Raw genomic sequence first — 13,054 nt, forward strand, 5'->3', positions numbered from 1 at the left:
CTAGCACACCAAGAGACATGGAGTGTATGAGCTTGGCTCGGGGAAAGAGCTTTCCCTGAGAGCCCAGGCCTCCTTTAAAAGCCCCCTGCTGGGGGGGTGAGCTGTTACAAAGCTGCGAGCCAAAGAGCTTCATTCTTCCACAATTCCCAGTGTGCCCTGCTTATTAATTTATTAATCAGATCTCTGGACAATATACCCAGCATAGCAAGCATTTCAACAAACCACAGGATGCAGCTTGTTCGTGACCATGGGGATTGCAGACAGACTGGAGAGAGCCACATAAGATGTAGGTTACCTTCACCCAATGCCCTATGGTGGACACACATTCTTGGCTCTCTGTAATGAGCAGGGTGAGAAAGTCTCTGTGGCCCATGGCAGTCTCTCCCTGCTTATTCTTCCTGCTCAAAATGATACTGATCAATTTGAGGTGATTGAGTAGAAGATGCAAGATAAGTACAAATGGTGGCTAATTAAATGCAGAAGGCGGGAAAGAGATCTTCACAGAGCTGGCCAGTGCCTGCCTTACATAGCAAATAGAATTGAGCCAGTCCCCAGAGTACTGGCTTCTTTTTCCCCCATCTCAAAAGGCTCTTTCTTCTGCCCGCTTTTGTCTCCCTTGTAGTTCATATGACATCACAGGTGTACAGCCTTGGCCTCAAAGGAGCCATTGTGACCTTATCCAGTCTGGGATCTGTTGAGTGAAGACAGTGGCATCCCTCCGAGTTGCATGGCGCCATTACACTAACAGGGGAAGGCCGTGAACAGTCCCGGGGAAGTGACTTGAGATCTAGCCAGACTTGTGTTTGGGTGCCTCATTTGCACTCCAGAACACAGCCACCGGTTCCTTTGGTGAGTTTTTTTAAAAAAGAAAGGAAGAAATTGCTATCATTACACCAGAGGTCCAACTCCTGGAATTCAGACTTGGCCCCCGTTTTCCTTCCTGTCTCGGCAGAATGGTATCCTTGACGACGCTGTTAGAACTATGTGCAGGAACAGCAGTGTCTATGGTGTTAATGGCATTCCACGGGGCAGGCTGGGGCTGGTCTCCCTGGTGAGATGCAGCTGGACCAACACACCTCCCGCCGGGCAAGCAGCATGTGTCAGGGCTGCCCCTGCCCTCGCCCACCTGTGTTTGCAGCTTCAGCTTTCTGTCTCCTAGACCCTCGTCCCTGCCCTGCTCTCCTTCCCTCCCACTGCTTTGAATTTCAGCCAGCACAGAGCAGCTAGGCTACCCAGAGGACAAAGAAGAGGACTGGGAGCAGGTCATAGCCCGGTGCGGCACTTCTGGAACTGCTGTCTGGGGGCAGGCATGTATTCGGTGTACCTTGAAAATAGTGTTCCCAGCTGAGTTAACTCTGGAAGCTCTGGATTACACAGAGGCACATGGGCTTTTTCCCCTATGACTTCTCCCAGCCTTTGTGACTCCGATGCACAGTCTGAATCTTAGGAAGGGCGATTAGTAGGCAGCATTTTGTATTTTACCCCAGGGAAATACCTAATACCATCTCTCAGGATGGGAATTGCACCAACAGTGTAAAGGAGGCCAGCTTAGTGTTCAACAGTCTGAGCTTCAGAGTCAAGCTTAAGATCAAGTTTTGCCACTCAACTAACAGCCTTACCTTAGGCAAGTTACTTCTGAGCTTCAGTTTCCTATCTGTAATTGGGGTGATAACACCCTCCTGATAGGTGTTTTGAGCACTAAACAGCATCATGTATATAAAATGTTAAGAACAATGCCTCGAGCTTAGTAAACTGTCAACATTAGTTGTCGTTTAATTGTTCAGCCAGATCACCCAAAATAAGATGATCTGCCAGCCTGGACTCCAGCTGCACACAGCTGGCTCACAGCTCTGTCTAGCCTGGAGTGCCCTCTGCCCCATACCATACTGCAAGGTGCCTGCTTCAAGCTCCAAATGTAACACCTTCCTCCCCACCCCAAACCACTTTCCTTCCTCCCTCTGTCAACATCCAGTTGCCCACCCCAGAAGCCCGGGGGCCATCAAAGACAGCCTCCCCCCAACATGGAGTTGGTCACCAAGTGACATCAATGGCGTTTCTTGTTTAAGAGATTCCAGGTTATAAAAACCCCTCCATTCCTGTGGCTCCTGTCCAGACTGCACCTACTGCCAGGCCAGTTACCAAGTCAGATTCTTTGCCATTCTCTCTAGCAAGAAAGCCTGTCTTCCTCCCTCAGTCCACCCAGTTGCTATCCTTCAAGCCCCAACTAAGGTACCATTCTTCCAAAGCCCAATTGCTAATCCTGCATTTTCTCCCTCGAGCCACACGTCTTGCAGTGACCATGTCAAGCCCCGGGCAAATTTGTTTTCTCTTTAAACCCCTTGGTTTAAGAGAGTACCTGACACTGAGTAGGACTGTCAGTAAATATTCGTTGAGTTAAATTTACTTGAGTTTTACAAAAAGGTACTGTCTTCCTTTCAGTGATTCAGTTATTCTTTTCAAAGGGATCGACAGCTAATTGTTCCAAAGGATTCCTTGGCTATTTTGCCACTGATAACAGCTACCCTCTCTTCAGCATCTACTGTGTATCAGGTACTCTAGCAAATGCTTTATTTACATTAACTAATTTAATCCTGTGAGCTGGACTCTAGTGTTCTCCCCATTTCACAGATGAGTATTTTGAGGTTTATCTAATTGATAAATGACCAAGGCAGGATTCAAACCCATGCTTCTCCCTTCATCTGTGAACTGAGATCCACCAATATTCCCATCTTGACCATGGTCATCTAGATTTTTAAAGTGTGATTTACTGCAAACCTGATCTGCACTTTCCTGTGAGGAAAAGAGCCATGGGTTTTGCTTAGACCAAACTCTCTTAAAGACAATCTCCATTTTTATTTGTACCCGTCCTTTAAAGTTCTTTTCCTAAACAGCCCAGAACCAGGAAGAGCCGAGTATAAGCCTCAATAGCTAAATCCCTATGGCTCGAGCCTCTCCCCTGATTCCCTAAAAATGGCTGGCACTTTTAAGCCACATTTTCTCAGTAGGGAGGAGAGTTGGGTAATTTCATTAGGAAGCATTCTTGAGCGCTGCTTTGGTCCCAGGCACTGTGCTAAACACTGAGTTCAGACTAAGGGTTCTCTGCCTTCCAGGAGCTCGTAGCCAAGTGAGGAGACAGTACACATGCACATTCTGGCTATAAAACTGGAGGTTAGGTAGAAAGAGCCCTGAACTGAGTCTGAAAGACCTGGATCCAAATCCAAATTGGAATCTGCAACTCCAAAGTCCAGAAAGTTCTACAAACTGACAGTTCTGTTTTGACTTCTTTTGTTTCACAACTCGTTTGGAGGGAAAACCTGATCTACAGTGAAGTTTTTATGTGGTCATTATTCATCCCACTTAGTGTGAATATTCATACATTTTGCTGCAGAAATAATGTGTCTGCATTATTATCTATACTATTATCTATATACTATATATAACCCCACAGGGGGTTATAGATAATACGTGGTTCTGAACTCTGACGTTCTGACGTACATCTCACCTGCAGTTTTAGAAAAGGAATGTGAACTTAGACCTGTTGTGACCAATTGAAAGAAATTCATGAAAAGACTTCATAAACTAAACTGAAAAACTCAACGTAAGTTGGTCTTAAATGGTATAGTCACCCCTTCTGAGTAACGAGAGCACTGCAGATGGAGCAAGTGATTTTTTTCAGGACCAAGAGGGTCAGAAGATATTTTAAAGGGTGAATTGAATTTCTTGCTTCATGGAGAAGCTGTGGAAAAGAAACTCCAGGCTGAGGGAAGAGCATATCTTTAAGTAGCTTGAGCGCGTGGACTGTGTCGGCTTGTATGATTATTTGTCACAATGTCAGAGAAAAGCAGTACAGATAATATGAAGGGGCAACTAGTCTACAGTTCATTTGCTCTGGGCAGGATTTTTCTTGCAGACTTACACATGTGTTCAGAGAGAGACATCATGGTCAGGCTGATGGCTCCCTGCCCCACCTGCTGGGGAAATTGGGAACCCCTCTCCAGCTCCCCAGGAAGGTCCAGCAAGGATCACACCTGCACACCACTCCAGACTGGTGCTCAGCTTACCACTCTCTGCTTGGTCCACTTAGCCCCTTACCAGCTGGCTTCTCTGGCCTCAGACCACCAGGTTCAAATCAGATCAGCCACTTAGTACTTCTCGTGGCCTTCAACAAGTTATTTACCTCTTTTGTGCCTTTGTTCCTCAGCCATAAAATCAGAATAATGGCAGAAAGCTGGCATGGAAAGCACTTCAGAGTGCCTCAGTGGTAAGCACTCAAACAGTAGTTATTATGATTATTGTTATTACAAGGACTCCCCTCCTCCAGCTGTGTATAAATACATACATTCCTTAATAGTTCCCTAAACAAGAAAGGCCCTTTCTTTATTCTTTCTGGCTTGCTCATAACTCCTTCTGAGTTAACTATTTTCTGTACAGTGTTTCTTTTTCAGTTTTTTGCAGCTGTTTCTCAGTCGCAGTGAGGCAGGGCCTCCCTCACTTTGGTCATGATCCAGTACAGGGATTCCCAGACTGGGGCCCTGAGATCCCCAGGGGTCCTTGGAGGCTGTCGGGGGGATTCCCAGACTAACTTCAGGATGCTCATGCAGAGCACGGTAAATCAGAGTGCCGACTTTGAAAGCAGGGAAGCCCTGCCACGACCAGTTCTCTTATCCTGTGCAAGTTTCATCATCTCGATGAGCCCCCATTTCCTACTTGACAGAATGGGATTATCAGCACTTTCCTCACAAGAGAGTTACAGCTTAGATCAGAGCATATATTTAAAGCCCTTAGCCCAGGACCTGATGTATGACAAATACCTCATAAATACCTGCCACCATTGTTACCACTATTAGTACAAGACATTTCTTGAAAATCATATTTTTACCCCAAACGGAGCCTCAGGTATAATTAAAAGGTCAGATTTCTGCCAGAAGTGGATAGAATTACATCAGTTTAGTTCACTGACACTGTGGCCTAATGCTAAGAACCTCTGTGTGGCACTTATATGTGCCTTTGGTAACTGAAAATGAAGAGGGTTATTACTTAACAAGTACATTTGGGCAGAGGGAAATGCTGCAAACATGAAGTCTTGGTGTGGAGAAAGAAAGAAAAGGAGTCTCTGGTAATTAAAAGTCATGAGGACCGCTGGTCTAGGATACCAGTCAGTACTTTTTGGAAGGTCTCCTTTTATTAAACACACACACACACACACCTCTTATCACCGGGGCTCCCTCAAAAGCCCTTTAGCGGGTTTAACCCATTAACCAAAGTTCTGGTGCATATAGGCATTAGTCCCATCGTGTAGGGCCCATTGTGACCAGAGCCTTACCACATAGAAGTCCCACCTGAAATGGAAGAAGCTCTTGGCAGTGAGCAAGTCCAAACAACCACCACCGCCCGCCTTTTTACAAAGGGAGAAACAGACCTAGAGTTGGGAATAAACTTGCCCATGGCGACACAAGCCATCATGTGGTGGGGCTTCACACCTAAGACTCAGTGGTCCATCCAGCATCGCTTCTGACAGACCAGGATTCTCACCCAGAAGGGACATCCCCCCAGGGGGTGAATCACAGTCACATGGAATTCTTTCTGAACTATGTAGCACATCTTTCCATTTCCTTCACCCGCTCTACAACTAACAGATACGTAAATAAAATTAAAAAGCGGAGAACAAATAAGCTAGCCCAGGGTGTCCCAGTTATGGTGGTCTATGAGAACTGCTTGAGCTGCCCCTTATCTTGAGATTCTGGTTCAGTAGGTCTGAGCTGGGGCCTGAGAATCTGCATTAGTAAGCACACCAAGTGATTGTGATAAGCAAGTTTTGGAAAAAAGGCAAATCCAGGCCAGCAGAAGGTTTACTAGCTTCTGTCTTAGAGTGGGCAAGGGGATTTCGAGGGTACTAGAGATTTTCCACATGTAGTTAATGAGAGTGTTAACCCATAGCCTGTGCTAATTCCCTATAGCACCTTTCTCTCTTCTAACAACCCTAATTTCTGGGCACACAATGGCAGCTCAAAAATGTTGCTGCCTAACCTACTTTGGGGAGATGATTTGAGCAAAAGATGCCCTGTCTAGCCTGGGTGACATTAACATCTCTCTCTCGCTTTGTGCTTAGACTGAAGAACCTGGAGCTAGCTGCTGTGGGCAGATCAGACGTCCATGTGAAGATGCTGGCGGCCCCTATCAATCCATCTGACATAAATATGATCCAAGGTAACCTTGGTTTCTGTGGCTTACGTTAATTGGCTTTTTTGCTTAGCCGCCACCTCGTTTTCATCCTTCCTCAGGTGTGGGTGTGAAATTCCTGTGATTAGCAGCAGCTGCTCTCCAGATGAGCCATCTGCAGACTACCGGTCCTCTCTGGCCTCCCTTCTCTGGAATGTGAGGCTTTTCAAGAGTTAGAAAGATTGCAGTGGGGAGTAAACCAACCACTGTGAGTGCCTGCGATATGGTGGGCTCATTTCATACATTATCTAATCCCCATAATAACCATGAACGCTAAAAAATATCATCCCCTTTATGGATGAAGAAGCTAAGGCTCAGAGAGTCTGGTTAGTTACACAGCAGATCAGAGGCAGAGGCCAGATCGCGCTTAGATCCGACTCCAAAGTTCATGCTCTTTCACTGCCCAGACTTCACAGGGTGACCCTCTGTGCTCTTCTCCCTTAGGAAATTATGGCCTCCTTCCCAAGCTGCCTGCTGTTGGAGGGAACGAAGGCGTTGGACAGGTGGTGGCAGTGGGCGGCAGTGTGACTGGGGTGAAGCCAGGAGACTGGGTGATTCCAGCCAGTGCCGGTTTGGGTGAGTTTCTCCAGGTGTCTGCAGCCTGTCTTTGTTCCAGATTGTATTTCACTCGCACTGGAAATGTTTGCTCATTGGCTCAGTGTGACTAAGCAATGCAGGGTTTATTATTGAGTTCATACACCCACCACCAGTAGCAGTGGGAGCGGAACAGGAGAGCAGAAGTTGTGTTTCTTCCGCTCTGGAGGTGGTGGACCTCCTCTCTCATCTCTTTGGGCCTATGTTGATCAGAGCTGTGAATCCCTACATCCCTAAATCCCTGCTATAAGATACAGTGGGAAACCCAAATAAGACAGCCCCTGCCCTCCAGAAGGTTAAAATCTAATTGAAGAAATCTCCAAACTAGTAACCTCAATAAAGGGTGTGTTAGAAGTTCACGGGAAGCAGAGGGCACTTCTGGGTCCTCTCTGTGTGAATGCAAATGTGAGAGAGAGAGCGACAGTCTTAAGGAAGGATGAGGGCTTTGTGGAGGAGGCTTCTTTGGAATGGACCTTGGATGGATGGATTATGTTAGATGGCAGTGAGCCAGAAATCATTACATTTGGAGGAAACGAAATGAGCAAAGACACAGGTGAGTGTGGGAAATGGTGAGAAATCCAGTGTAGCCGCAGCAGAGGATTTGCACATGGCAGAGGATTGCTTAAATGATGAACAAGATTACAAAGGTAGTGGGGCCACATGGGGGAGCCCTGCAAAAGCCAAGCTAAGGAGTTAGGGTTCTCTTTGATATCTAGTAAGGAGTCATTGATGAGTTTTGTTCCTTAGGGCTTCAGTTTTTGAGGCACAAACATCATACAAAGGATCCTGACAGCAGCCACAAGAGGGAAGCAGGGAAGATAGTATCTACCCCTTTGGACGTCTAAGGGACTGAAGCTCAAACTCAAAACAGCAAACTGAAAGCCCACCAAAAATCTTGTTGCCACTGTTTTTCCCGCTATACTACAGTATTAAGATTCTTTCGGGTATCACAGAGAGTTGATTCAAACTTGGTTTATAAAAAAAGAAGTTAAAAAAGAAGAAGTTAATTGGTTGGGGTTAATTGGAACTGGGAAGTACAAGAGATGCAAGGCTTCAGGCACTGCTGGATCCAGGAACCCAGTGATATCAGAGCTCATTCTCTTGTTCTCACTAGTTCTCAGATGGAATCTTCCCACATAGTGATGTAATAACATCAACAAATATTTATTGTCTACTCCCTTTGCACCAGGCACTGTTCTAAGCACTTTGTATATATTAACTCAGTTATTCCCACAACAGGAGGTAGATACGAGACAAATGTAAAATATTAAGCAACTTGCCCAAGGTCACCCAGCCAGTAAGTGGTGGAGGTGAGATTCAAACTGACCTTTCATAGATGGCCACCAGCATCCTGAGGTTTGCGTCGTCCTAAGAACAAACAAATGAACACAGTCTGCCCAGCACAGCCGTATCCATCTGCTAGCAGGACTCTGACTGACCCTGCCTGGTCTTTGCTCATCCATGAGCCCCGTCATTTGCAGCACTGTCACCACAAGCATCTTTACTGCAAGCATTTTCGTGGCATAACTAATTGGCCATAAGGCAACTTTGCTGTAAAAGATAAAATTGTGAAAAATAAAAGCAGGACGTTCATTAAAAAGGACATCATGAAACATGAAAAATGAGTAACAAAATTAAAAAGACTTTATTGCAAAATACAAAATGTTGGAATACATTCAAAATGTGTTGTGTAGATCCATAGCAATACTGCACAAATACTGATTTTATTTCGTGATCCACAAAAGGTACCTAAGCGCTTGTCTTCAAAGTCTTTTATTCCTAGTATCATACGATGCTTTTGCTTGTTGATTCGTCTCCTGAATTGGTATCATGCTTTTTTTTTTTGCTAAAATTTCTTCCTCGCTTAAGAGAAGTATCAGTTTCCAGATACTAGGATGCACATTTGTAATGCCTTTGTATTATGTTGTGAAAGCCTTTTGCATTGTTGTCTGGTTTTGGCATATTGTCACATTTCTGTTGATAGACATTCCTAAGTTCTCTGGGAAATGTGGGCTCAAAACTCTGTGCTACTGTATAGACCATTATGAGGGCTAAGGTTTATACAGTATAAAACGGAAGGGATGTGTCAATGGAGAAATGAAACCAAACTGTCAACCAGTAGATGAAACCAACAAACTGTCAAACCAAACTGCCAACCAGTTATTTTTTTAACTTTTTATGGCAAAATTGCCTTATGGCTAATGAATTATATGACAAAAATGCTTGTGGCAAAGATGCTTATGGCCTAAAACCACCAGGGGTGTGGGGTTGGGCCACTCCAATTGCCCCAGCTGAGTCTCTTGCCCACCCTGTGGTTCAGAGGATGGGGCTTTGTGGTTGACAGCCTCAGAGCTTAGGAAGGAACAGTAAAAGAAAGGTACCAGGCAGGAAAAAACAGTAACAGAAGTCTCTGAGATCAGAAAAGCTGCCAAGAAGGACGCCTGGGTGGCTCAGTCGGTTAAGCATCCAACTCTTGATTTCAGCTCAGGTCATGATCTTGGGGTGGTGAGATCAAGCCCTGTGTTGGGCTTTGCGCTGGGAATGAAGCCTGCTTGGGATTCTCTCTCTCTCTGTCTCTCTCTCCCTCTGCCCTCCCCCCTCCAAAAGAAAAGAAAAGTTGCCAAGAATGGCTCCACTCTCTCCTGCAGCCCCACCTGGCAGTGAAAAAGTCCAGCCATCTGAGCAGAGAGCTGCAGGATTCACTGTATCAAGAGGGACTGGTGCTTTGCGCCAGCCCCTGTCAGACACAGTCTCTGCCCTCAAAGTGTTCTTGGCTGGGGATGGAGAACCCAGGAACAGAAAAAGAACACTTAGCACAATACAATCTAGTAAGCGCTGTAAAGAGAGGGTGGACACAAAGGCAAGAGTCCCCTGTCTTGGGAAGCATGAGAAGAGGCTTCCCAAAGAAGTGGTGCTTGAACTCAGCACCCCGTGGGCTAGGTGAGGAAGGGCTTCCAGGCAGGGAGTGCAGTGTGTGCAAAGGTGCGGCTGTGGGAAAAGGCATGGCACGGTCAGAACTGCAGGGGTGTGGCTGGGTTCCGGCTGGCCTGAGGGAGACACCAGATGAGGCTGTAGAGGTAGGCGGGGACCCAGTCATGGAGGGCACACATCTAGGGTCAGAGAGAGCCCGAGGAAGAGTTCAGAAGCATGAGTGGACCAGACTTGGGCAGTGCAGAGAATGCTCTGGAAAGGCAGAGGTTGGAGGCAGGAAGCCAGTAAGGAGGTGGCTAAACAGTTCAGGCTGCACATGAGAAGGGTCTGAACAAGGCAGTGCCATAGGGCCTGAGAAGACAGGATGGAGTTAGGAGCTAAAGGAACAGAAGTCGGTCACTAGATTTGGAGAGAAGAATGAGGGGCATCTGCCAGGGGTGCAGGTAATCACACAGGTGGAGGAGGTGGGTGTCAGCCAGAACGGGGATTTCTCCCTGGACAAAAGGTCCGTCTTTCCCACCAGGTGCATGCCAGTCAAAGAACATGAGGATTTTATAATGTCTGGGACTGTCATCAACTCCATTTAGTCGGCAAGCATTTTGTGAGCCCCTGCCGTGTGTGGAGCTCTGGCACACGGCAGCGAACAGACGTGGTCTTTCTTCTGGTGAAGGCTGCAGGTTAGTAAGAGTGGCAGTCATTAAACAGAGCAGTCCTCAACTGGCCAGACCTTGATCATCCTTCATGGTGCTGAGCTGTGCCCATAGCCAGCATTTCCCCACACGCAGCCAGTCCCCAGGGAGACCAGGCCAGAGAATGTGTGGACTGACTTTCTCACCAGAAACGCTCAAAACCCTCCCGAGGCAGCACGGGGCGGGAGCAAGAGCATCAGCCTGGGAATCTCGTTCCATCCCCGTGGGTGATCCTGCTGAAGCCACGGCTGCTTTGAGCCTCAGTGTCCTGATCTCTGCAGTGCAGCTAACAGTCAGTGCCTGGCATATCCCAACTCACTCGTACAGCTCAACTGAGGGAAGACACACAAGAATTTTGACGAGTTCAATTCCCATACACATGAGATCAGGGTCAGCAAACTTTATTTTAAAGGGCCAATTGTAAATATTTTTGGGTTTGCAGGCCACACTGCCTCTACTCAGCTCTGCCATCCCAAACAGCCATGGACAATACATAAGAAGTGGGCATGACTATGTTTCGATAAAACTTGGTTTACAAAAACAGGTGGTGAACCAGGTTTGGCCCATGGCAGAGTTTGCCGACCCCTGCATTGGGTGGTAGAGATGGTTAAGGGCCAGTTGCACAGGAGTGAGGAACAGGAGTCCTGAGAACTAGTCCTGAGAACTAGGACTTAGGATCAGTAAAGGAAACCAAGGGACATTCCACATCTACTGTGTACTAGGCACAGTGATCATCTGTACAAATGTCATTGTGTTTAATCTTCACACTATGACATGAGTGTCAAAAAAGGTGCAGTGATAATTCTAAGCCACACAAATCATGAATGGCAGAGCCGGGATTTTAAAACAGGTCCCCCACTCTAGGGTCTAAGGGTTTCTGCTTTAAAACCCTGAAAGCCCTTGGGGCTGACCTTGGGCGCTACCCCCATCCCACCCAGGTTCTCTTGAGAAGAGGATTAGGGACTGCCAAGCCCCAGAAATTCATGTCAAAGGCTGGATTTCCATTGTGGTGCCATCAAGGGGAATTAGAAAACACCCCTGATTTCATGCATAGAAGGCCCTACAGTAAGTGTCTGGCGCAGAGTAGATATGGTACATGTTGGCTAAGGTGAATGGGGGCCATGATTATGAAGATGGCAATGAAGATTTGAAAACCAGGCTGGGTGGAGCCCAGAGAATGCCCAGGTACCTCCTAGATTCCAAAGGAACTCTTCAGTTTTTCAATGTCTTGTCTTCTCAGCCACAGATCTACTCTGGAACTGACATAGCCCTTAATAAAGTGTGTTCCTACCTCCTGTCTCTACTACCTGGTCCCTGAAGCCCACATTGTCTCTCCCCTCCTACAGCACAATTACTAGTTGCGTAGGCTGTCGCCTCCTCTCCATACCTGACCATGTGGTGCCAGGGTACAGTTTGAATCCCAGCACACTCCGGAGCTTTGGAGGCATAGGCCAAGACCCCTGAGACCCACAGCCACCAGACACTGAGCCAGCAAGGCTCTAGATAGTTTCTCTATTGACCTAGTGCGTATGTGGTGGAGCCAAGGCTTGAATCTGTGTCCTCCTCACCTCTGCTTTATACAGGATCCCGCCTGCATGGGTGAGCACCTGTCAGATGGCAGGTTGTAACCCATTAGCAAAATCGATCTAGGGGGTTGCAAACAGCATTTTTTTTTTTTTTTTTTACTAAAATCAGAATAGAATCACGCATCACACATAGTAGGGTAAATATTGTTCCATGAAACTTTGGTTTCTGTTATATGTATGTGTACATATTTATATATGCGAATGTACTGAGTGACACCATAACTCATGGTTACTCCAGGTCAGGATTGTGAAAATCTGGGTGACATTCCTCTAGCCCAAGCCACTTCAGCCATGGCCCAAGCCTGTCTTCCCATCACTCTCTGCCCTGCAGTGTCTATCCTCCCAGGTCCTTCTTCTGTCTGTCCTGCCTCAGAGCCTCTGCATATGCTTTTTCCTCTCGCTAGAATGTTCTGGATGTACTCTTTGAGTGGCTGGTATCTGTATCCTTTAAATCTTGGCCTGCACCTCCCCAGAAAAGCTGTCCCTGACCCCCATCTCAAATAATTCTCCTCAGTGTTACTTTCTGCCTCTATAATTTGTAGTTACTGTATCTGCTTGTCTGGTTTTTGTGTGTTCTCCACTGGAATAAAACTCCATGAAAGGCTGGAACGCATCTGTGCTGTTCAAGCACCTGGCTCCCAGTAGGTGCACGGTATCTGCAGATGGAAGGGGTAGCCCAGATTGGCCAGGAGACTTAGGGCAAGTCACTTTCTTGGTTTCCCGCCCTGTTGAATGAGGAGGTTAAACTCAATGCCCTGAGGGCCTTCTCAACACTGATGTTTTACAATTCTTTTGTCTGCAACTGGAATGTGGGCTGGAGGTTAATGATCATTTCTCTCCAGTTTACAGGAGTTTGTCATTTCCCTTCTTTCATTTGATTTGTGCAGCAGCTTTTGGAGGAGGCCGGTCAGGCTCTTCTTGCCAGCGTCATTTATATATTAGGGTAACCAAAACTCAGTGACTTAGGAATCTGCTCAACTAGCAGACCAGCAAAACCAGGTCCCAAACCTAGGCCTTTGACTTCTACTTTCATGC

At 46.7% G+C, this 13,054-nt stretch overlaps 1 protein-coding gene across 4 annotated transcripts in view; it reads left to right on the plus strand.

Annotated features, from left to right (window-relative positions):
• MECR (mitochondrial trans-2-enoyl-CoA reductase) overlaps window positions 1-13,054 on the plus strand; it is a 29,471-nt gene that overhangs the window by 6,416 nt on the left and 10,001 nt on the right. For 2 of the 4 annotated variants that reach the window (XM_064589646.1, XM_064589647.1), the window contains exons 2-3: window positions 6,110-6,207; window positions 6,664-6,795. In XM_064589646.1, the coding sequence (XP_064445716.1) occupies window positions 6,110-6,207; window positions 6,664-6,795 (230 nt within the window). Of the gene's footprint in view, window positions 1-698; window positions 850-2,462; window positions 2,551-6,109; window positions 6,208-6,663; window positions 6,796-13,054 lie in introns of those variants that run through there. The other 2 variants (XM_064589648.1, XM_064589649.1) reach the window with 2 other exon arrangements.

The sequence above is a fragment of the Mirounga angustirostris genome, unplaced genomic scaffold (genome assembly GCF_029215605.1).
Source record: "Mirounga angustirostris isolate CCGP_5_RB_7025 unplaced genomic scaffold, mMirAng1.0.hap1 SCAF_4, whole genome shotgun sequence".
NCBI lineage: Eukaryota > Metazoa > Chordata > Mammalia > Carnivora > Phocidae > Mirounga > Mirounga angustirostris.